The sequence below is a fragment of the Notamacropus eugenii genome, chromosome 4 (assembly GCF_028372415.1).
Source record: "Notamacropus eugenii isolate mMacEug1 chromosome 4, mMacEug1.pri_v2, whole genome shotgun sequence".
NCBI classification, from domain to species: Eukaryota; Metazoa; Chordata; class Mammalia; order Diprotodontia; family Macropodidae; genus Notamacropus; species Notamacropus eugenii.
This window is the reverse complement of record NC_092875.1, coordinates 33,879,026-33,903,753: the sequence shown is the minus strand read 5'-3', so window position 1 is coordinate 33,903,753 and position 24,728 is coordinate 33,879,026. Positions and strand designations below refer to the sequence as shown.

The window sequence follows — 24,728 nt, the reverse complement described above, 5'->3', positions numbered from 1 at the left end:
ACCATAATTATATATCATTATTAAATGTCAGATGTGATCAGATCCATTGTCTGTCCAGCTTTCTTTTCCTTTCTTATAATCTATCTGATAGCCTCAAGAGAGAGTAAGCAATAGAGAGACACCACCTGGGAAAACTTCCACAATGAACCATTTACAAGATTTCTTCAACTGCAGGGCTTAAAACTAAGCTGTGACAGTTTGTTCAAAGTGATAAATCTGGAAATAACTGCTGGTCATATTTTGCTTGAAAAATAATTTGAATTTCAGCCATTTGAAGGTCAACTTTTAACTTTTAATTTTAACTGGCCAAAATGACTTAGAAAATAATAAGAAGCAATCAGATATTGATATAATCAATAGAAAATTCTTTCAATGAGAATGAGAAATGGAAAAAGAAACTTCAGCTGGGAACATCAGTCTTCCAGAAATATCAGCATGGGTTTTGTTATTAAAAAGTTGCTGTTTCATACTCTTTGATCTTGTTGTTGCAAACTATGGGTTTGTATCTTTGTAATCAACAAGGCTGAGGACAGCAAAAAGAGACCAAGTGTGTAAGATATTTACAGTGGGAATATCTGTTGAAAATAGACTGTGTATCCCTTGATAGAAGAATGGCTAAACAAATGATGGCATATGGATGCAATGGAATATCATTACACTATAAAGATTATTGAATATAATGACTTCAGGGAAACCAAGGAAGATTTACATGAAGTGGTACAAAGTAAAGAACTACAAATTTAAAAAAAAGTAGTTTAAACTTTCGAATTTTGTTTTATGAAAACCCTGATCCTTTATTTGCAATCAATTTACCATAGGTTTTAAATATAAAATACATATTCTTTTGTAAGGGTTTTGTTTAAGTGCTAAGAACCAACCACAAGGATATTGCAAGAGTTCGGGTGTAAGATGAGTGCCTGGCCCAGGGTGGTGACAGGGAAAAGGAGAGAAGGCAATACAAGAGATAGTAGGAAGCTGAGTAATTATTTAGATTATTTAGATATGGGGGGTGGGAGAGAGTGAAGAGCCATGCATATCACTGATGCTTTGAGCATAGGTGACGGAAAGGATGGTTCTATTCTCAATAGTAACAGGGAAGTCAGAAAAAGAGGAGGGTTTGTGGGAAAAGACAGTTCAATTTTTGACATGCTGAGTTTAAGACATTTACCAGATATCCAGTTCAACGTGTTAAACAGGCAGTTGGAGATGTGAGACTGGGGGACAGGAGAGAGGCTAAGACTGGGCAAACAGATTCTAGAAACGTGTATAGAAATGATAACTGAATCCATGGGATCTGATGATATTATCAAATAAAACAGAAAAAAAAGGAGGGGAGGAGAGGAGAGTCTTGAGGAGCATGAATAATTATGGTATGACCTGGAAGAAGCTCTAGCCTTGAATGTCACATATTAGGATCAAATAAATAAAGGCATTTAAACAAACTATCTCTAAATTGCTAATTTACTCTTACATATGAATATAAAAATTACAGGAGAACTCAAAAATGTTTGACCATCTACCAGGTGGATATGTAAATAAAAGCACTTTGCCAACTACCTAGCATAAAATAAAATTCACTTAGGATAAGTGAATATTGGTAAATGCTGGTTTTCCACTTAGATGCACTGCCTAAAAACACAAGCAAACAACATTTCTGTTATAAGACCCACCAGTTATCACTCTAACCTGACCAAGTTATTAGCAGTCACAAGACAAAAGCAAGCAGTGAGTTCTGTAAGTGCATTGTAAAGTGAAAAACACTGCATAAATGTGAGCTATCAGGATGATAAATTATTTTCCTTTTACCTTGCACAAGCCAAGGCAACAAGAGCAGCAGCAGCATTCTCCTTTTGCTTATGGGGAACATATTGGCCAGTGGCAGATGTTTCCTCTAGCCAAGAGCAGAGCAGAGCCTCAATTCCGTTAAGACAGTCAGCTGGCTCCTTAGTCAAACTCAAGGGCTGGCAGTCTCGAAGGCAATTCAACAGCACCTCAGCTGTGATATTACAGAGAGAAGGGTCTGTTCTACTCTGGGACTGAAGAAGAGGAAAAACCAGTAGGAGCCCCATTCGCGACGTGAACGGTGCTTGCTCGGGCTGCTGTAACAACCCCTGGCGTTTGAGGAGAGCTAAAGTTTCTTCATCACCCGAATTTTCCCTTTCATGTTGTTCTTCTAAGGCCAGCTGGCGCTGAGCATTCCACAGTCCTCGAAGGGCATTCAGGCGGTATTCAAGCAGGCGAGCATAGGCATTGCTCTGATTCCCACACACAGACCGCAAACGTTCTGCGAGCTCAGTGGGATTTTTGGTCTCGAATGTTAAAATCTAAGAAAAGCAAGCAATAAAAGGTTACAATCCAACAATGAACATGTCCATTTCATCACATCACTGAGAATAAAGAAGCAAAATGTAATTTAATTCCATTATCTAAAACATTGTTTTGATTCTAACACAACATATGAAAAACATGCAACATGGGATAGTTATTTATTGTTGGGAAGATCTTTTCCTAAATATTTCTGCTAAGCCTCCCCCTAAAATCAGAGGGAGGTTAGCTTAATCACTGCCTAAATGCAATGGAGAAAAAGATTATGATCAAACTTCAAAGCCAAAAATTTTATACAAAAAGGATTTACTTCTCCAGAAAATCGATTACGTTTATTTTTATGAAAAAAATTCAGTGTGTTTACTTCTAGGTACTTAAAATATGGCACTTAATTTTAGATAGATCTCAATTTTTGTCACATTCTCATTTTGAGACAATATATAGATTCATCCAATTCATATGGGAAGCCTTATTTTCTACCACCTTCTTGCCAAAACATACAGTTAACAGGAAGCTCCCCTTGATTTTAAGCAGCTGGGGAATAAAAGCACTAACCATTCAATCAACTAAGAGAGGAACCAGCTCTTAAGAAAAAGAATCAAACCAAATTTACGATCGAAGGAGTTCATGAACTGAAATTCTACTAAGTTAGAAAGTACACGATACAGAACAATTTGGGAGCGCTGGTCATAAAAACAGATTATTGGGAGCAATGCATGATGGAGTCTGGTTCTCATTAGGCTAAAAGGTCAAAGCACGGAGGCACTCAGAAAACAGAAAGTAAAAACATGTTAAATCACTAGCAGAGATATCACAAAATGCACAGGTTGTGGTTCACGTTATTTTTCTTATTATTCAAAAACCAATTTCCTTCCATCTCAAATGTTGCTATTTAAAATGTTCTGTTAGTCTACTAAAATAACAAGCTCTTCTGGATGCAATGTAAATATTGGAGGTGCCAGGCAAAGCTATAAAATATGTGTACATTGCTCTACTGATTTGAAAAACGTTGACTTTGGAAAATCAAAAAAGCAAGTCAAAATAAAATAACTACCTATAAAGTTTGAAATGCTATTACTGGTCAAAGTTGATAATAAATGTAGATAGTTCCAACCAGGCTAGATATATTCAGAAATTTACTATTAGGTTCAGCTACATTAAAAACTACATTAGTGACTGCAAATGTCCAATCTTTTTCTTACTCACAAGTAAGTACACATCATAAGACTTCTCATACAATAGCAAACTCAGTCACTATTAAAGAAAAGCTAAATAATGTTATTAAATACCCCTCAGAATTTTTCTAGTCCAAATTTTCTGCATAATAAAGAAAAAACCCAGATCCTGAATTATTTTCTTAAAATGGTATTAAATATGAGAAACTAAGAGATTCTTGTAGGATTCTGAAAATCTCTAGCAATCAAGGAGAAACTAACTGCTCAATGACATGTATCTCTCTGGTCATGTATACCTGGACTAAATGTCAGCCAAGTGGTGCAGTGGATAGAACACTAAGCCTGGAGTCAGAAAGACCTAAGTTCAAATTTGACCTCAAACAATAGCTGAGTGATCCTGGGCAAGTCACTTCACCTGCCTGCTTTAGTTTCCTCATCTGCACAATGATGGTAATAGCAACACTGCCTCCAGGGGTTGTTGTGAGGCTCAAATGTGATAACATTTGTAAAAAAAAAAAAAAAAAAAAAGTGCTAAGCATAACATCTGGCATAGAGTAGGTGCTTAATAAATGCTTGTTCCTAAATGCCTTTACAATCATATTTAAGGATACTGCTGTTATTCTGGGAATGAAGTTGGCATTTCCTTTCTAAGGCCTACAGATGCTGACGCTTCTATCATCACTTAAGAACACACCAAAGTTTATTGTTCCAGTTTTTTTTCTTTAAACAACATAAAACACAAGTTTTGCAGCAATTATGGACCTTTTGATCTCATTTTCTTCTTGAGTCTGAGAAAACCTAGAAATTTACATATTCCTGTCAAAGCTTTTCCTTCACTGACTTTGTGATTTCTTCAGCTTAAAAAAGGTTTTTAAAACAATCAGCTCCATAAGCGCAGCACATATATGACTTTATGCTTTATCGGACATGATCAGCTCAGCTAGAGGAAGCCGCTTCTAAAAAATGCAAAATGGGTTTTTATTAGATTCAAGAATACATGAACAACTCCATAACATTAAACCTAGCTATTTATTTTCATGATCAATGTTCAAACATAAGTGTTTCTGAAATATAATATTTGATGGTTCATAAAATGAGGTGTATGGCTGGCTACTTCTAATGCCAAATTGCACAATTTGCTGTTGAAAAATACATAATATAATCTGTATTTTTCTGTCAATCTCCTTTTTTACATCTAGTACTTCGGTATATTTTTAGCATTTCATTTTAAAAAGAACTATTCTGAAAGAATTGTTATAATATAATTAACCAAATATTATCTAATACATACACTTAAGTGGCTGTTATATTTATTGATTCAGCAGTGTCTAAGGCTTACTGTGCTTTTAAAAATCCATTAGACTACTCAGCATTATCCATTTTCAATGGCACCTTATGAGTACTGAGAGCTGTCCATTTATTAATAAGACTTTGTTGCTGTTTTTAGAACACTCAAGTCTGAAGGGCAGCCAGCTTGAAATCCTTTAGTAAAACCACTGTAAGTTTTAGGTTTAGTAAGCTTGCTCTGGAGGAGTCATTTGGGTAGATTTGTGCTTCATTAAGTGACTTGTCACAGTTTTAACATATGAGTCTTCTATCAATATCTACTCCTGGCAAAAGACCAACATCTTGGAAAATTAGCAACACTTTTTCCCTAAGAAAAAAAAAGTGAAAATACTATGTGAGGGAAAGCTATGTGTGAGATAGTTTAGCTATCTCTAAACAAAAGGATCAGCAACTGAATATAGGTGACAACACCCAGGTCTTCTCTAATTAAAGGAGTGGTACTCTCAAAATCACTTACAGACTTGGAGCAATATGCTATCAAACCTTACACACGTAGACTATACCAATCATCCCAGAACTTCCGGGGGAAGAGGGGAAAGGACAGAAGCGTATGGTAAGTGACGTTGATATTACTAGGTCAAATGTGATTCTGAATAAGATTCCAGCCATTAAGACCATAAGAATACAATATTGGGTCAAGCCATTTTTAACATTTTTTGCTTTTCTTTTTGTGAAAAATATAACAGAAAATGCCTTAAAAGCCTATACTTAACAAAGAAATTTAAAATTTGCATGGGGAGATGCAAACAAGTAGTTGGAGCAAATGTACCCTTCTCAGATTTCCTCTCTTTTCATTTGTGTTTTCCAGCTCAGACTCATGTGGAAGGTCATTTTTCCCCCCTAAGGGCTTGGTTGCTAACATTGTGTGTGTGTGTGTGTGTGTGTGTGTATGTGTGTACACATATGGATAGCATGGTCTTATGAAAACACTGAATTTGGAATCAGACCTTGGTTCAATTCTTGGTTCTAAAGACTAATTATGTAATACGGCAAGTTGCTTAATTTCTCTGATCCATCTACTTCTGCTAAAGTTCCAACCCAAGGTCTTACCATGAGGTGAGATGACCTTGGGTTCTCAAGGTTACAAAACCAGAGTTCAAACTTGTGGTAGACACTACTAAGCTGGAAAGGATTCAAATACTGAGCTGGTATATCATCTTTTATACCCCCATCAGCTGTTCTGCTTCGTTTCTACTTCATATACCTCATGCTTTCCCCCAGAATAAGCTCATCACCAGAAATCCTATCCTTATGGATCAGTTCAGCTTTAGTACTCAGCACCTCCTCAGTACCCTTAGTTGCCTCTCTCCTCTAAAGGGTTAGAAGGCGAGCAAAAAAAACCTCCCTAAGTGACCCTTTATAGAGGGCTCGGAATTTCTAACTTCATTTCCCACCAGCTACTCTGTTTGGACTTAACTCCACAAGGGCAGGGACTATTTTCTTTTTCTCATTTATATGCCCAGCACTCGGCACAGTGTCTGGTACACAGCAGACATTTAATAAATAAGAACTACTGGCTAAGAATCAGCCTAGCTGAGTAAAGAAAAGCTCACCCACAGAAATTCATGCAGTCCATTTTCTAAGAAATGGAGAGCTTGCAATCTACATCAATGGAGAAAATACCCACACAGACCCCTGGAATATTAAAAAAATAATACAATCTGGCTCAGGCCAGTGTTTCGGAGCTGTAGGGAATATCTATGTTTAAATGGACCTGTGATCTCACTGACAAGGACAATGTGTGGAGACCAAAGGAGTACATAAGCTGCTCATCCATTATCACTTGTTCTACTATGATAGTGTCACTTCTGGTCACATATTTCCCTGATTAATCAACAAAGTATTTACTAAGCACCTACTATGTACCAAGTACTGGACTGATAGCTAATGATATCTTCATTGGTAATATGCTACAACCTACTCACACCCATCATGTGCCACTCCACTATTAGGTGACACAACTTGAATTCTTTGAAGACTTTAGCATGACTTATAGGGATATTTGGCCATTGGAAGAATACTAATGTTAAAACAATGAAATCTATGTTTCAAGAAGATGCTTGGTACCTTCAAAGGTACTCTGCAATTTCTCAAAACTTGTACTTATCCTATTTAGTACTAGATTCAGTTCATTCTTTATCAATCAACCAACACTGATTAAGCACTTACTATGTGCCAGGCACTATGCCAAGCCTTCATCCACAGTACCTGCCCAAAATATAAATATCAATGGATCATCCACCAGTATACTGCAGAATGGACAAAAAGGCATTTTTCATCCACTTGTTTGCATACGGTGGATAGTTGAATCAAACTCTTTTGAGAGATTATGGTTGCCATTTATAAGACTCTGCAATATTCACCTGATGCAGTCAACATAAGGTCATCCACAAACAGGCATATCTGAAGGACCTCACCATCCATAGAGAATCCATCTTCCATTTAGATTCTCTATTAGGCATCTTCTGTGATTGCCTGTTCCAAATTACTAATCAGAAGTTTGTCAAACAAAATGATCTATTATTCTTTCAAGGAGTTTTGTACGACTTGTATATGCACGGGAGCCTTTAAGGAGGCATCTTAGTCTACCACATAAAAGGTTTTTTTGTGGTCAACAAAAAGTAAGTTCAATGGGACCAATACTCCCAATTAAATTCAACTCATTAAAAATTTATTAATCTGAGACAGGTGGCACAGTGGATAGTGTTTGATTTGAAATCAGGAAGACCTGTTTTAAATACTAAGACACTTAGTAGCTAAGTGACCCTAGGTAAGTCACTTAACTTCGTGTGTCTCAGTTTCATCATCTGCAAAATGGGGATAATAATAGTATATATCTCGCAGAATTGCTGTGAGAATCAAATGACATAGTATTTATAAAGTGCAAAGTGCCATATAGATGCTAGTTATCATTGTTATTATTAATCACCTATGTGCTAGGCACTGTGCTAAGGTAAAAAGAAAACAATCAGTTGTGTGAATATATAAAATATAATATGCAAAAGCCAGCCTGTTCATATTTCATCAAGAGTTGAGTGTAGATAGTGTAGATTACTCTCATAAAAACTTTTAAGAGATGGAAAGGCAGTCATAAAGGGTAGTAGTTATTGATATTTTCTCGGCTGTCATCATTAAATTTTTTTTTCTTTTTTGGCTAAGAATAAGGCTTATGATTTTTTTTTGCTAAGGATTTGGTGTCCTTTCATATATCAATAGACTCAAAATTCTATGACCTCTAGCACAGAGATCACTCTAATCTAGTCCAACTACTTTTTCCATCCCTGTGTGCTTTAGTACCTTTTCTACTTCTTTATGCAGTGCCCTGGGGATGGGGCTATTGAGATAAATATGTGGCTCCACTATAAATGATGGAGAAAATAGTTTGGTAAAGAATTTCAACAGATCTTGTTCGTTTTTCTTTGGGTCTTTGGTTCCAGTTTCATTTTTAAATACCCTAAGGGCTACCTGGTTGGCTTATGTCTTCTCAGCCAAACTTTCACTCTTGTTACAATTAAATGAGCACAGATAACAAAATAAATAGCAATTAGAATTGTTTATTTTCATAAGCCAATTTCATCTAATCAGCAGTAGTCAAGTCAATAAATGGTGACATACATCCCCTCTTCCCAAGAGATCTTCCTTAAAACTCCCCCTTCTTTCAAGGCCTCCTCCCATTTTCTTTCTATTCCTCTAAGGTAAATAAGGCTTTGCGAGGGCCATTGTAGAGGAGACTCTTGCTCAGTTATAGACTGAAATTGGAAGGTGCGAGGGTCTGTTCTGACTTAGATTCTATAAAATATATTAGAAAAACGTAGGAAAACCTCGGGCAACAACGAAGAGAAGAAGTCTCATAAGAAATACTCTCTTTAATGCAGATCCCTATTCTCTGCCATTGTACTGTTGGCATCTGTCTTTCTCAAGCAATGTTGGGTTCTGTTCCTTGGACAAACCACTGCATATATTTAGAGCCAACAATGAACAATGAAGGCTTTGGTGTTTCAAACCTGGGATCACTCAAGCTTCAAATAGATGAATTACATTATAACACTATCCAGTCTGTATGGTACATTAACTGATTTGATTCATAATGTGAATCTGTCAGTATAATCTAAATTTATTCCAAGGCTTATTTCAAAACTGATCCACTGTGAACAGACTTGAAATCCTAAAATGAAACCTTTAAGTAAGTGGCAGGGAAGCCTGAATCCCATTCAAAAGTTTGATCAGATTTTAACCTTGTCTAGATTTTTCTCCGTTTCTTACATTAAGAAACACAGAAGCTCTGAATTGAATATAACAGACAACAAAAATCAGCAAGATTTCAATTTAAATCAAACTGTGGTTGGGAAATGAGAGAAAAATTAATATTATTACTGGTATTAACAACAAAAATAGATTCTCTTTTCTTTAGAGTTTTAAAGATCATAAAACACTTTCCAACATTAAAAGTGGGTATAAACTCAGAAGTAGAAATGAAGCCAAGTTCCAGGTTTCTTAGTTGTCTCAAATAAATTAGACCCTAACTCTACATTGCTTTATAGAATCTTGAAAATTATGTCTGTCCAAACTATAAATGGCTTAAATTTTTCTTTCAACACCTTTTATAAAGGAAGAACTTTAACCTAACTGCTAATAATGCACTAATTTCTATGCTCTCATTCATAAGTTTTAGTCCTGAATATTGTGTCAAAATTTGGGAAAGAACCCTGCCTTGTAAATAAATTTTAAAACTATTTCAGTGTGTAAAATTTTGTTCTCAGGGGTTTCTAACCTAAGGTCCATGAACTCTTTTTTTTTTCCATTTTCCATTTTCATTTTCAAAAATTGGTTTTCCTAAGTAATCTCATATATTTTATTTTATGTATTTAGATTCATCATTCTGCAAATGGGCCCATAGGCATCACCAGACATTACCCAAAGGATCTAGGACACAGACAAAGTGAAGAAGCCCTCCTGGAGCTCACATCATTCCGGGTCATCAGAAATCTCTCAGCAGAAAAGGAAGATCAAAGCATCTGGCAGAGGTTGGAGGGTGGCAGGGAGCAGAAAGATCTGGATAGCTCTGCAAGTACCCGATTTAGAGTAAGACTACTTCAGGTGTATTCATCTAACAGGGGACTTAGGCACAGAAAGCTACCAGGGCCCCCACTAAGAAAAATACAGGATTGGAGAGCAAGAGCAGAAAGAGACCTCAGAAGACATCACCTTTCTACAGCACTATACGGTTCGGAAAATTTCCCTCACAATCATTGTTATGTAGCTAATCCCTATTTTATAGGGAGGAAACCTAAGCTCAGAAAGGCTATCTGCCTTGTCTTGGATTAGCCAGTGCTGGTTGTAGGACCTGAGTTCAGACCTCTGCTCAGCACCACACCATGCTACTTTTCAGTTTAAGGAGAATTCCCACCACATGAAAGAGGAACAGACACATCAGTGTCCTGGGAGTGTCCTCCACACAATGACAGATGGCAGCAAGGCTGCCAGTACTCATGTCTATCTGATTCACCAGGATGGGGAGTTGGGGCCGTTGGGTGTAAGGGAGGCCTTCACACTTGGCTCTCAGCCAATGACCACAACTACCCTGAACTGAGGGGCACCCTGCCCCTAAGGCAACTAGGCCAGCAGAAGGCATAGGACTCCTGACACATACAATCAAGGTGCATTTCGGACTGATCGAGAAGGGAGTATGGATTGGCCACCTTAGAGAGAAGCAAAGTCGGTTCTTACCTGATGATGTTCCAGTAGGGGAACTAGGGAGAGTTGATCTAGAAATATGTGAACATGCAGTGACATCAGCAGTTCCTAGTTTTCTCTGTAAAATATCTTTTCACCAGTGTTTAGTCACTGATTCTCCATGATTCTGTTACACTAGATAATCTTTATTTTGGTCATTCACTTGTCAACTTGGGTAAAAAGAATGGCTCAGATGACTACTTTCAGTTTCAGGATCCTAAATATATATCTCCACAGCCAGAATTAACTTACTGACCCACATCCTCCCTCCCACCAGACCAGAACAAGGCAGGGTCATTCCTAGCACCAAGATACTGCTCTTGCTGTTTCTTTCCCTTTAAGTCACCTCCTCCTACTCTGTCCAGAATGCTGTTGCTGTACAAATCCTACTCCTCCTTCAATTCCAGATCAAACTACCTTCCCTCACAAGGCCTTGGTCAAACAGATGAGCCCACACGGATCTCTCTTTTCTCTCAATTTCTGTATCACTTGTTGTCTATATCACTCATGGCAACTAATCACAAGGCCATGCATTAAGTTAACTGTTTCTTGTGTCTATTATTTTGCCTCCTGAACTAGACTGTAAGTGTCCAGATGGCAAGAATCATGTCTTACACTTCTTTTTTAAAGTACCTAGTTCACTACCCTCACTAGCAAAGTACCATGCATGTCACAGGCATTCAGTAAATACTTGCTGAATTAATGAATAAAGGAAATACAAAAATAATGCTTAAATCGTTCTTTTTAATGATAAAAATAACCAGTATTTAAATAGTGCTTTAAGGTTTACGGAGTGTTTACATTTATGATCTCATTTGATCTTCCCAACAACCCTGGAAAGGAGGTGCTATTATTACACCCATTTTACAAATGAGGAAACTGAGGAAGACAGAGGTCAAGTGACTTCCCCAGGTCACACAACTAGGTAATATCTTAGGTCATATTTGAACTAGGGTCTTCCTAACTAGCAATCTACCAATAGTAACCTGACTTCCTTAAAAGTCTTTCTAACATGCAATCCAGGGATCTCTTTCAATCGGCATAGCTACCCCAAACCACTGCCAATTTTTTAAAACTAGCACACTCTGTCCAACTTCCCACAACAGAGCTAGTGAGTTTGAGGAAGACACTCTAGCCAAAGAAAGTACCAACAAGATGGCTGAAATCAGCTCAATTTTCTCTACTCCGCCACAGGAACAATTCCTGGAGAGAGGTTTTTGACACAGCTGAAATAGCAATATAGCTCTTTTTCAGATCTTAGAAGAATTATCCTACGAAAAGAATAACAACATTACTTTGTGACATGATCACCTAAGGATGTGATCATATTGCGACAAATTTATCTTGGGAAGAGATTTTATAAATGTATCCAAACCTCCTGTGCTTAAGAAAATGTATCATCGTGACCAAAAAGTAGAGAAGCAGTGTGGTACTACAATGATAAAACTAACCAAGGTTTAACTCCCCCATATACTTACCAGGATTCTGACAAAATGCTATCAAGCAGCAAATGAAAGCATTTTGTTGTGTTTCAATGGATTCATGATCTGATAGGATTCAATTTAACCAATCCTGAGCACCTGCCCAGTGCTTGGCATCATCTACTCCAGCTGCTCTGGTTCACAGAGAGGGAAACCACGGCCTAGAGGTGAAGTAACTTGCCCAAGATCACAAAACCAGGATTCAAATTCATGGTTTGTGGATTTGAATCCAGACTTCCTCTATTCTATCAAATATCTAGGCAAACAACCCAAAGAAAGGGACCTATACCCCAGGACCTTGAGATGGACTCCCCAGAGTGAAGGAAGGAGAAGAAACCTGTATGCAGTTAGAAGCCTTCCTTCCTCCCATCATGCCTCTCTTCCCTCCTCTCTCCCCTCCCTGCAGAGACAGCTTCTTACAGGTTGGGGATAGAAAAGGGGGATTCTTCCAGACTCTTGTTAGCACTCCATCTACCACTGCAGATTTCAACTCCATACCTTCTAGCCTGTGGGAGTCTTACATAATCCTCATTGGAAGCTCTACTTGACATCCTGGAGACTTTTCTTCCTCTAGGACTTTTCATGAATACCCATGCAGCAAGGTGAGTTGTCTATCTGCTCTGCCCTGCTCTCACGACATAAGAAGCCTACCTCTTTTTCCAAATATATATTACCCTAATGATATCTTTTATGACATTTCTTGGAGTCAAGCCATTTTTTTACAATAAACTAGCTATTATCAAATTAAAGCACAGTGATTGATATATGAAGTGACACATTTTAACAATAATGAATTAACTTTGTATTCTCAAATTATATAATAATATGAGTTCTATAAGCTGAAATCTACAACAACTGAAGCAATAAATGCAGACTTAAATTTTTCTAAATTTGACAAAAGCACTGTGGCTCAGAATCACAGTTAGTAAGTGGCAGAGAGAGGACCAAATCCAGTGGCCTTTCCACCAGACTAAAAATGCTTTGGTGTTTCTAGTCCCCACCAACAAAGTGGAGGGAAATTTGAGGGGACTTAAGCAAAAAAGTAAAGAACTCCAAGATGAAAGAGTCTCTGAACTGACTCATGAAATACAACCTGGAGGAGGGGAGTCGATGTTAGTTGCCTATAACAATAGCTGACATTTATAGATTGCTTTATAAAGTTTGTAAAACAATCAAGTGAGGTAAGTACTGGAGGTACCATTTTACAAAGGAAGAAAATGAGTTTCAGAAATGTTAAAGGATTTGTCCCAGGTCAAAGAGGTAGGAAATGTCCAAGGCAGGGTTTACCCCAGGCCTTCTTTCTCCTGAAGTCTAGATCTCTTCCCACTACACCACACAGCTGGTCTCTGTAGCCCAATGTAAGGCAAAAATGGGAAAAGGGCGAGAGAGACAGACAGAGAGAGACAGAGAGACAGAGAGAGACAGAGACAGAGACAGAGAGACAGAGAGAGACAGAGAGGGCTAATGCAAACATGGTATTAACAGAAGGACTGCATCCAAATCAGGGAAGGGCAAAAATGTTACTCTACTCTATAAACTTCATATTGGGAATATGTGGCCAGTTCAGGGCAATGTAGTTTATGAGGGGCATTGTCTGCCAGGACAGTGGATGATATGGCAGGTCCAGAAAACCAGAAATAAGATAAATAAGTGGAAGGACAAGGAATGCTTAGCTCAGAGCAGACTTAGGGGAGAACAAAAAATAATCTCCAACTATTTAAAAGGTTGTCGTGTAGAAGAAAAAGTAGACATTCTTACTCCAAGCAGCAGAACTCAAAAAGGAAAGTATATGGAAGACAGGCAGATTTTGGAACAAGGGAAAACTTCATAACAATTAAAAATGGGCAATAATGGGATCATGCGTATTTCCTGAACTACAATCACCAAATTTTAGAGGTATGAGAGAAACGTTAAAAGAATATTATCTAATCTGGGAGACTCTTAACTTGGGGTCCATAAACTTGCTTTTTAAAACTATTTTGATAACTATATTTCAATATAATTGATATTGTGATCCTATGTATTTTATTTTATGTATTTTTAAAAAATTATTCTGAGAAAGGGGTCTATGGGCATCAGCAGACTGACAAAGGGATCCAGGGCACAAAAAAGTTCAAAAAAACGTTCTCTTGTCTAACCAACTAAGAAATTCAAGGCCCAGAGAATTCAATTCAATTCAATTCAATTAAAACTGAAACAGAAAATAAGTGTCTAGTAGTCCAACTCCCTAATTTTACAGATGAAGAAATTGAGGTTCAGAGATTTTAAAAGATTTGCCCAAGATCACCCATCTAACAAGTGGCAGTGCTGGGTTTTGAGTCTGGGTTCTCTGACTCCAAATATAATGTTCTTTTCATAGGCTCACCTATTCCACAGCACTCAATTTATGAATGGGAAAAAAAAACAACTGAGACCCAGAGAAGTCAAGTGATTTGACTAAGGTCTCGCTGCTAGTGGCAAAGTCCTATCTAGAACTGACTTCCAGTGTTCTGACTCCCAGTCCTTGCTTCTTTCCATAAAACTAAATAGTTCTACTGATAACCTACTTCCTGGTACTTAAAATAGCATTTTGTATATATCACCTATCTGCCTTACACATCTAATCTAGCTTCAGAATGACAAGGATAGGAAAACAACTATGAAGTTCAGATATGTGATATCTTATCATATTATGCTTTTAGTATATATTTTTTTTACCTAACCTCTTCATCTGACTGTGCAATGGACACAAAATTAGAATGGAGGCAAGCTGTACAATATAGTTGTAGGTATACGAATACAATGGGCCTGGCTTCACTAAATTTCTCTGGGAAACGTTTAGTCTAGATAGCAGAGACAGTGCAAGGACTCATAAGCAGGATGTGTGTCAAAAAAAAACAAATGAATTATAAACCTGTAATACTTCATTTGAGAACTTCTCCAGAATGGCTACAATTTTTTGTTCCATGAAATCACCTAGAAGTTGGGCTGCCATTAAATTTGAAGTGATGGCCAGTTACAATGTTGGAATTACTAAAGTGTTGTCACTGATTTCTTGTCCTGTATAAATGTGGTCAAATTCAATTCAATTCAACAGACGTTCAGCATCTGCTATGTGCAAAGCACTGGAGATTTCAAGCAAAAATTAAACAGCCTCTATCCTCATTTTCTTCTTGTAGGAGGACAGAACACAGGTAACAGGCAAGACCATACAAAGTAACAGAGAGTAATTTCAAGAAGAGAATTCTAACCCACAGAAGAAACAAGAAAGAGCCAGCAGAGGAGATGGCCCCCAAGTTTGGCTGGGGAGACTTTAAGCAGTGATGGTAAAGAAGAGATGGATTTTAGGTGTGCAGGACAAGCTGTCCAAAGGCACAGAAGGGGGAGATGGAATATCACATTTAGGGACCAGGTAGAAGATGAGTTTGACTGCAACAGATAATATGCAAAAAGGAATAATATTGAATAATGCTAGGAAGATATAATGTATCAAACAGTAAAAAACTAAATATCAGGCTGAGGATTTTTGTAATTTTATCCTAGGGGAAATAGGGAGCCATTGAAAATTAGAAGAGGTGAAGAACAGGAAAACTTAAATGAACTGATGCAAAGTGACACGAGCAGAAGAAAGGTAACTCTCTTCCACTAAGCAGCCTCCTAGCTGCCCCTTGCACAAGACACCATCTCTCTACTCTGGCCTTTTCACTGATTGCCCCTCATGTCTGGAATGCTCTCCTTCTTCATCTCTGCCTCCTGACTTGCTTCAAGTCTTGCTAAAATCCTACTTTCTGCAAGGTCTTTTCCAACTCTCCTTAATATCAGTGCCTTCCCGCTCAGATTATCTGCAATTTATCTTGCATCTATCTGTTGTTTCCCCTATTACACCTAGAGTTCCTTGAAAGCAGGAGTTGTATTTTGCCCTTCTTTGTATCCCCAGCACTTAGCACAGGGGCTGGCATACAGCAGGTGCTTAAAATGCTTGCTAACTTAATGTAAAATTAGAATGACCCATATTGGCCCCAAGGATATAAGAAACCTTCTCCTTCTCCTTTATAGAAGTGGGGGATGTTGGATGTGGAAAACTGAAAAGAGAAACTGGCAACATCCACTGCAGAAAGCCTGATAGAAAAATCCCTCACAGGAGAAGAACAGGATTGCCATATGACAGATTTTTCTGCTATGTTGGTTAGTTTTGTTGATCTGTCTTTTCTTCCTTTTTTTTTTACTCTTTGTTATAAGTGATGGCTCTCTCAGACAGAATGAGGGAAGGGACACAATGGAGAATGAAAATAATGACAATTCCAATGTACTCATGATGAAATATGGCTCCTATGTCTAGATAAAGAGCTGATGGACTTTGAGTGCAATTTGAAGCACTCTTTCTTTCTTTCTGCATAGCTAATGTGGGAATTTATTTTGCTTGACCATACACATACTATTTGTAATAGGATGTTTTTCTTACTTTCTCAATGGACAGGGCAAAAAGGAGGAGGGAGAAAATTCAAAATTAAAAGTAAAGTTTAAAAAAGTTTTTAAAGATAAATGTGAAAAGTGTCGATAACTTATTAACAAAAAAAATCAATAAAAAAAGGAGAATGACAAGGTCAGATCTGTGTTTAGGAACATCAATTTGGCAACTGAGTAGAGAGGATGAATTGGGAGAAGGAAACCAATTAGGATACTATTTCAATAGCCTACACAAAATTTGGTGAGGGTCTGAAATAGGGTAGAGAATGTAGAAAAAAGGAATGTTAAAGATATTAAAGAGGTCCATGAAAAACAAAGAAAAGATGACTCCAAGTTTGCAAAACTGCATGACTGGGAAGAGGGCTGGTGCTGTTAAATGAAAAAGGAAAATTTTTATGGACAGGTTTTAGGACCTACTGAGTTTGAGATGCCTATAGGACCATCTCAATGGTCAGCTGGCAATGTGGCAACAAAGTTCAAGAGGAAAGTGAGCCGTTTAAGAATAGGTTTAGGAGTCATCTGAATAGAGATGACTAAATCCAAGAGATAGGAAGATATCACCAAAGGATAGAAAAGAAGAGGGCCCAGGAGAACTTTGGATGACAGACACCCTAAACAGATGGGAGAAGGGCAATGATGCAGCAAAGCAAACTTTAAAAATGTTTGGACAGGCAGCAGAACCAAGAGAGCAGCACATCAGTGAAGTCAAGGGAACAGAGTATCCAGGAAGTAGAAACTGTTTAACAGTGTTAATACCAGGAGCTAAGATGGCAGAGTAGAAGGACAGACCTGCTCTACCTCTACTCCCATAGCTCATAAAATATCTGTAAAAAATGATTCTAAACAAATTCTAGAGTAGTAGAAGCCACAAAACGACAGAGTGAAAGAGATTTCCAGCCAACAGGAAAGGTCTATCGCAGCAGGCTCAGAGCAGAGCACAGCCCAGCCCAGCCTTGGTTACGCAGCACAGCAGGGACAGGACCAGGCAGGCTTCAGGGCACAGAATTATGGGTAGGAGCTGTGGTTCCCAGATTTCTCAACCCACAAATGCCAAAAACAGTTTCAAAGCTCAGTAAGAAAGCTCTTTCATCTGGGTGAGAAGGGAGCATGGTCCACCCCAAACCCAGGGCAGTGGCAGTCACTACAGCAACAGCAACATCCATTTTGGGAGCCCTTGGCCAGGGTCTTTAGACCCTAGAGGAATTGAGCAGCTGATCTGTGTCTCACTCCTGTCTGGCTGCCCTGGGATGAGGAAGAGCACTGGTGTGGTGGAGAGGGAAGCAATTGTGAAGAGGGAACCCTACTGCAGATTCTGGGCAGAAAAGCTTGTGGTTGCTCCCAGATCACAGCACAGGCCAGGAGAAGAGAAAACTCCTCTCCCTTGTTTGTGCCACCTTGGAGGAATTGAGAACTTATAGGTCCTTAGTGTATACTCTCCATTTCACAAAGGACTCCAAAGTCAAGTTAACTGGCTGGGAAAATACCCAAAAAAGGGAAAAAAAAATAAGACTATAGAAGGTTACTTTCTTGGTGAACAGGTATTTTCTTCCATCCTTTCAGATGAGGAAGAACAAAGAATACCATCAGACCAAGACATCAAAGTCAAAGCTTCTTCATCCAAAACCTCCAAAAAAAAAAAAGTAATGCAATGGTCTCAGGCCATGGAAGAGCTCCAAAAGGATTTTGAAAATGAAGTAAGAGGGCTGGAGGAAAAATTTGGAAGAGAAATGAGAGAGATGCAAGAAAATCATGAAAAGCAATTCAATAGCCTGCTAAAAGAGACCCCCAAAAAAATGCTGAAGAAAATAACCCCTTTAAAAATAGACTAACCCAAATGGCAAAAGAGGTTCAAAAAGCCAATGAGGAGAAGAATGCTTTAAAAAGCAGAATTAGCCAAATGGAAAGGGAGGTTCAAAAGCTCATTGAAGAAAATAGTTCTTTAAAAATTAGAATGGAGCAGATGGAAGCTAATGACTTTATGAGAAACCAAGAAATTAGAAAACAAAATCAAAAGAATGAAAAAATAGAAGATAATGTGAAATATCTCACTGGAAAAACAACTGACCTGAAAAATAGATCCAGGAGAGACAATTTAAAAATTATGGGACTACCTGAAAGACATGATCAAAAAAAGGAGCCTAGACATCACCTTTCATGAAATTATCAAAGAAAACTACCCTGATGTTCTAGAACCAGAGGGTAAAATAAATATTGAAAGAATCCACCAACCACCTCCTGAAAGAGAAATGAAAAGAAAAACCCCTAGAAATATTGTAGCCAAATTCCAGAGTTTCCAAGTCAAGGAGAAAATATTGCAAGCAGCCAGAAAGAAACAATTCAATTACTGTGGAAATACAATCAGGATAACACAAGATCTAGCAGCTTCTACATTAAGGGATCGAAGGGTATAAAATATGATATTCCAGAAGTCAAAGGAACTCACCTACCCAGCAAAACTGAGTACAATACTTCAGGGGGAAAAAATGGTCATTCAATGTAACAGAGGACTTTCAAGCATTTCTTGATGAAAAGACCAGAGCTGAACAGAAAATTTGACTTTCAAACACAAGAATCAAGAGAAGCATGAAAAGGTAAACAGGAAAGAGAAATCAAAAGGGACTTACTAAAGTTGAACTGTTTACATTCCTACATGGAAAGATAATATTTGAAACTCTTGAAACTTTCTTCAGTACTTGGGTAGGTGGAAGGATTATATACATATATATAGACAGAGGGCATACAGTGAGTTGAATAGGAAGGAATGATACCTAAAAAAATAAAATTAAGGGGTGAGAGAAATATATTGGGAGGAGAAAGGGAGAAATGGAATGGAATCAGGCAAATTACCTCTCATAAAAGAGGCAAGAAAAAGCTTTTTCAATGGAGGGGAAAAAGGGAGAGGTGAGAGGGAAAAAGTGAAGCTTACTTTTTATCACCTTTAGCTTAAGGAGGGAATAATATGCACACTCAATTTCGTATGAAAATCTATCTTTCACTACAGGAAAGCAGGGGAGAAGGGGATAAGAGGGGTGTGGGAGGGATGATAGAAGGGAGGGCGAATGGGAGGAGGAAGTAATTACAAATAAATACTTTTGGGGAGGGACAAGGTCAAAAGAGAGAATAGAAAAAATGGGGAGCAGGATAGGATAGTTAGTCTTTCACAACATGACTATTATGGAAATCTTTTACATAACTACACATGTATAGCCTATGTTGAATTGCTTTTCTTCTTAGTGGGAATGGGTGAGGAGGGAGGAAGAGAGAGAAGCTGGAACTCTAAGTTTTAGGAACGAATGTTGAGAATTGCTTTTGCGTGCAAATAGGAAATAAGAAATACAGGTAATGGGGTATAAGAAGTCTATCTTGCTGTACAAGAAAAGAGAGAAGATGGGGATAAGGGCAGGAAGGGGTATGATAGAATGGAGGGCAGGTTGGGGGAAGGGGTAATCAGAATGCACAGTGTCTTTGGGTGGGAGTAGGGGAAAGATGGGGAGAAAATTTGGAACTTAAAATCTTGTGGAAATGAATGTTGAAAACTATAAATAAATAAATAAACAAACAAACAAACATATATATATATAAAAGCCCCAGTGTTAATAGCTACAAAATACCACAAGAGAAATGAAGACTAAGAAAGAGACACTGGATTTAGCACTGGCAACCCTCAAAAGAGCAATTTCAGTACAGTATAGCAATGAGGCAGATGTCAGCTTTCAAAGGTTTGAGCAGTAGGAGTGAGAAAGTGGACTGAGAAGTGGGCACACTGGGTAAGAGTGCTAGATTTGGAATCAGGAAGAACTGAATTCAAATCCTGCCTCTGATGTGTACCACTTAAATGTGTGGCCCTAGGCAAATCACTTAACCTCTGTCAACTTCAGTTTCTTATCTATAAAATGAGGCTGGTATCTGATGGTCTGTCAGTCCCCAAACAGTGATCCATTCTAGGAGTTTGGCTTTGAAAAGGAAAAGAGACATAGGATAATAATTTGAGGGGAAGACAGAGTCATGGTAAGGTTTTTTAAAGATGAGGAGACCTGGGCGTGTTTATACATTGGGAAGAAGAAAGCAGTGGATATGGAGAAACCAAAGATGATGGGAAGAGAAGGAATGATCAAGGGGGCAAAGTCCTAGGAGAAGGAGGGGATCAAGAGCACAACTAAAGGGCGTAGCCAAAAAAAGGTCACCTCTCCATCAGAGAGTGAAGCAAAAGAAGAGAAAATGGGTTGATGATGAAGCAGGGTTTTAAAGGTGTGCAGTAGGGAAAAAGAGGATGTTTATAACGGATAGTTTCTATTTACTCAGTAAAGTAGGAGGTGAAGTTCTCTGCAGTGGAAGACAGAAGGAAGTGATTAGAAGAACTGAAAAGAGAGGCTGCGAAAAGTCACTGAAGAAAGCACTGTTGTATGACTTTCTCCAATAGGACTAAGCAATACCTGAGTAGACTGAAGAAGGTAAGTAGTAGGGATGATTGTGAGCTGGGCTGTAACAAGACATGACTGTTGATAGTACAAGAAGAAAAGACATTCAAGAATAGTGAATTCTACATTGGCTGAACTAATCAACTATAGTAGTCAACACTGTGAAGTGAGGAAAGAGAAACTTGAGAAAAGACCAAGAGAAAACAGAAAGCTGGAGGACTCAAAGTCATGATGAGGAAAGAAGAAAGGATCAAGAAAAGGCAGGGTAAAATATTGAAGAGAAGTTATGATCAAAAAGAAGAAACTGATACTTCTAGATCATGGAGATAAAAGGTCATGATTGATAAATCAAGACTTTGATTTTTGAATGACTGAGGTGTAGTCAAGATGGAAGTCAGGGAAGTTTAGGAGGGTGATGAAGAGAAAGGCTGGGGTAATGAAGTGCTCAAGTTCGAGGGCAGGGATTAGGGTACAGAGAATAACTAAATCATATACTGAATTCCTTGAGAAAGCAAAAAGAATGACTTGGACGCTGGTAGGTGATTGTGACAAGGAGTTGGGCTTGGGTGATAAGATAGAGGGAACCTCAAATGAGAAGAGGCTCCAGAATGATCACCCAGTAATGAGGATGAAAAAGGAGGATTGTGCCCACTCCTCTTCCTGGTCCAGTTTTTCTGGAACCATGAGGGGAGAATCACTCACTAACAGAGAATGACTAGGGATACAATGTCTTCTGAGAAAAGTCAAGTTTACACTAGAGCAAAAAGGCAGAAAGAGTGAAGCAAAGAGATCAAGGATAAAGAGGATTCCAGAAAGCACAATGGAATGGAAGGGAAAGAACTGTGGGAAAAACAGCTAAGGTAGAGAGGACAAGAATACAGGAAAGATGGACAGAAGAGATTTTTGCCTCAGCAGATGTTGACTGGACATGGGCTAAAGAGAAAAGCGGATTTGCTCTACAAAGTATGACACAGGACCAGTTGCTAGAGAGTTCCACAGTCTAGTGCCTGTGATGACACTGGTCCACTCTACTTATGGCCATGACCTCTTATATTTCTAAGGACTTGTTTTCTGAAGAAAAAGAAGATGGTGATTAAGTTCCTGAAAGCAAGGCTAAACTCACACTCTCCACCCATTTTGGAGTTCCTCCAAGACTGGGGAGGGGAGGAAAGGATTAGGGAAGGAGAGAAAGGAAAGGTGAAAAGGAAAAGAAGAAGAGGGAAGAAAGTAAGGCACACCAAAAAGATATCCTACATGTGACACAGCTCCAGACTTTTGAATCACTGAGAGCAAAGTCCCTTCACCATCATATTCCAATACCTTTTATGTGCTAAGACTTGGTGTACGTGACAGCTTAAGAGGTCCCTTTGAAGCAGACATTAAAAGGCCTGCCCATGGTCATACAGTTAATCAACAGTGGAGGACAGTCTAGAACCCAAGTCTAGCATACCCTAAAATCAACTGAACTGATTATTTGCCCCTCCAGAATGATCCTGCTGATGATCTTGGTTGAGTAAAATTCAGAATCACCATTTTACACAACCCATATAGTAAGCAATCTAATAATTTGCTCAATTCTATTAATGTACACTCGTCTATCATTTGTAATCCCAGTCTTCAGAACAAGATGGCTCTTGAATATGGGTTCTACCAAAAGTATACTTCAACAACGGTTTTAAGGATGAATATGCTGACCAGTTAGAACGCCTCCAGAGGAAGGTAACCAGGATGGTAAGTAAACTGGAGATCATGCCATGCTAAGACCTGTTTAGCCTAGAGCAGGGGTGGGGAATCTGTGGCCTTTTAGGTTCTTGGGTACAGCCTTTTGACTCAGTCCAAGTTTTCAGAACAAATCCTTTTATTAAGGGGATTTGTTATGTGAAGTTTGGATTGAGTCAAAGGGCTGCACTTGAGGACTTAGAGGACCACATGTGACCTCGTTCCCCACCCCTTACCTAGAGAAAATTTAGACAGCACAGGATGACTATGATTAAGTATGTAAACAACTGTCATGAAAAAAAAAATGAAATTTGTTCTGCTGGGTCCCCAACAGCTGAATTAAGAACAAGTGGATGAAGTTTGCAGAAAGCACATTTCACTGCAATGTGAAGAAAAGTTTAACAATTCAAGCTATCCAAAGTCCCAAAAGGCATCTTTAGAGGTGGTAGGTCCCTTTTCACTTGAAATCTTTAAGCAGAAGTTGGATGATCATTTGTCATGAGTGTTGTACAAAGCATTCTAATTTAAATCTCGGATATACTAGATTATTTCTATGGTCTCCTTTCAGCTTAGAGATGTAGTGATTTTCTGAAAGTAGTAAACTACATAATTATCTATGATAATTTTTTAAAAGAAGATTTAAGTATACAGAAAAAATAAGTAAACAGTAGAAAGGGACCTAGAGGAAAAATGAGAAATGGTCACTTTAATTTTGTAAATTAAAAGTTTTAAATGTTTTATGTTGGTTTGTTTTGAATATGATGTTAAAAAGAAAAAAAAGCAATGAGCCACCATGACTACATCCCTGAGTCAGGAATTTAGTTTTAGAATCTGAACTTAATCTTCCTTTTATGGGTTATAAACCTCTGACAATGCAATAGGTTCATGCAATGTTAGATCATACCTGGAAGGAAAATCAAAAGTTAGCAAGTGCAAATTCCTTGTTTTACAGGTAAGGAAACTGAGGTCCAGACAGGCTGATGACTTGTTCCAAGTCCTGAAGCACTTCCTGTAATCACTCTTATCCATCTTTTAATTCTAAGATCACAGAGATCAGTTCTAAACTTTGACCCTATAAGAGAGTGCATGCAGCATGTACAATGAAAAGAGCCCTGGACTTGGAGGCAAGAAGACCTGGGAATGAATCTCAGCTCTACCCATTATCACTTGTGTGACTCTACAGAAAAACGGGGATCATGATGCACAGCTGATGGATCTATGAAGAAGTTCACCTATTCTGGAGACTGATTTGGAATTACAGAAGAAAAATGACTAAACTGTCAACACCATTTGACCCACGCATCCTACTACATGTGTGTTCGTCCTTTGCTGCCAAAGAAGACCATGCCATTAGAAGTAATGACATAACTTGCACTTGACTTTGTTTTTTGAGTGAGGGAGGGCTATGTAGGTCACCAGCCTCACTTCTCCTACAGAGCTATCTGAATTCAGTGACCAGATATTCATCAGGATGACTGGAGATAACCCAGGATGAGGCAAAGAGGCAACTGGGATCAAGTAACTTGCCCAAGGTCACACAGCTAGTGAGTGTCAAGTGTCTGAGGTGAGATTTGAACTCTGTTCCTCCTGACTCCTGCACTGGTGCTCTATCCACTGCACCCCTAGCTGCCCCTACTGGACACATACCCAAGAAAGAAATCACTGAATGAGTGTATCTCACTCAAAGTGAGGTTGTGACAGGACCTTAGCCTGAAAGGGCCATGGTTTTGCATTGTATCCTGGGCCATCTCCAGTCGTCCTGATGAATGTCAGGTCACTGCACCCAGATGGCTCAGGAGAAGAAAGTGAGGTTGGTGACCTTACACAGCCCTCCCTCACCCAAATCAAAAGTCAACTGCAAGTCATGTCATCATCTTGATGTCATGGTCCTCTTCAAGAACAAAAGGACAAACACAACAACAACAACCCAAGAAAGTCACAGACAGAAACAAAGACCTACCACAAGATTCATAGCAGCACTATTTGTGGTAGCAAAGAAGTAAAGAAGTGAAGCCTGTTTTTTGAAGAATAGTCAAAAATCTACAATAGAAGGATATAATGGATTAGTATTAAATAGTTTTTTA

At 38.4% G+C, this 24,728-nt stretch overlaps 1 protein-coding gene across 8 annotated transcripts in view; it reads right to left on the bottom strand.

Moving 5' to 3' along the window:
- HECTD4 (HECT domain E3 ubiquitin protein ligase 4) overlaps positions 1–24,728 on the bottom strand; it is a 204,681-nt gene that overhangs the window by 128,101 nt on the left and 51,852 nt on the right. For all 8 annotated transcript variants that reach the window (XM_072600404.1, XM_072600410.1, XM_072600405.1 and 5 more), the window contains exon 2: positions 1,807–2,324. In XM_072600404.1, coding sequence (XP_072456505.1) covers positions 1,807–2,324 — 518 coding nt within the window. The remainder of the gene's footprint in view (positions 1–1,806; positions 2,325–24,728) is intronic.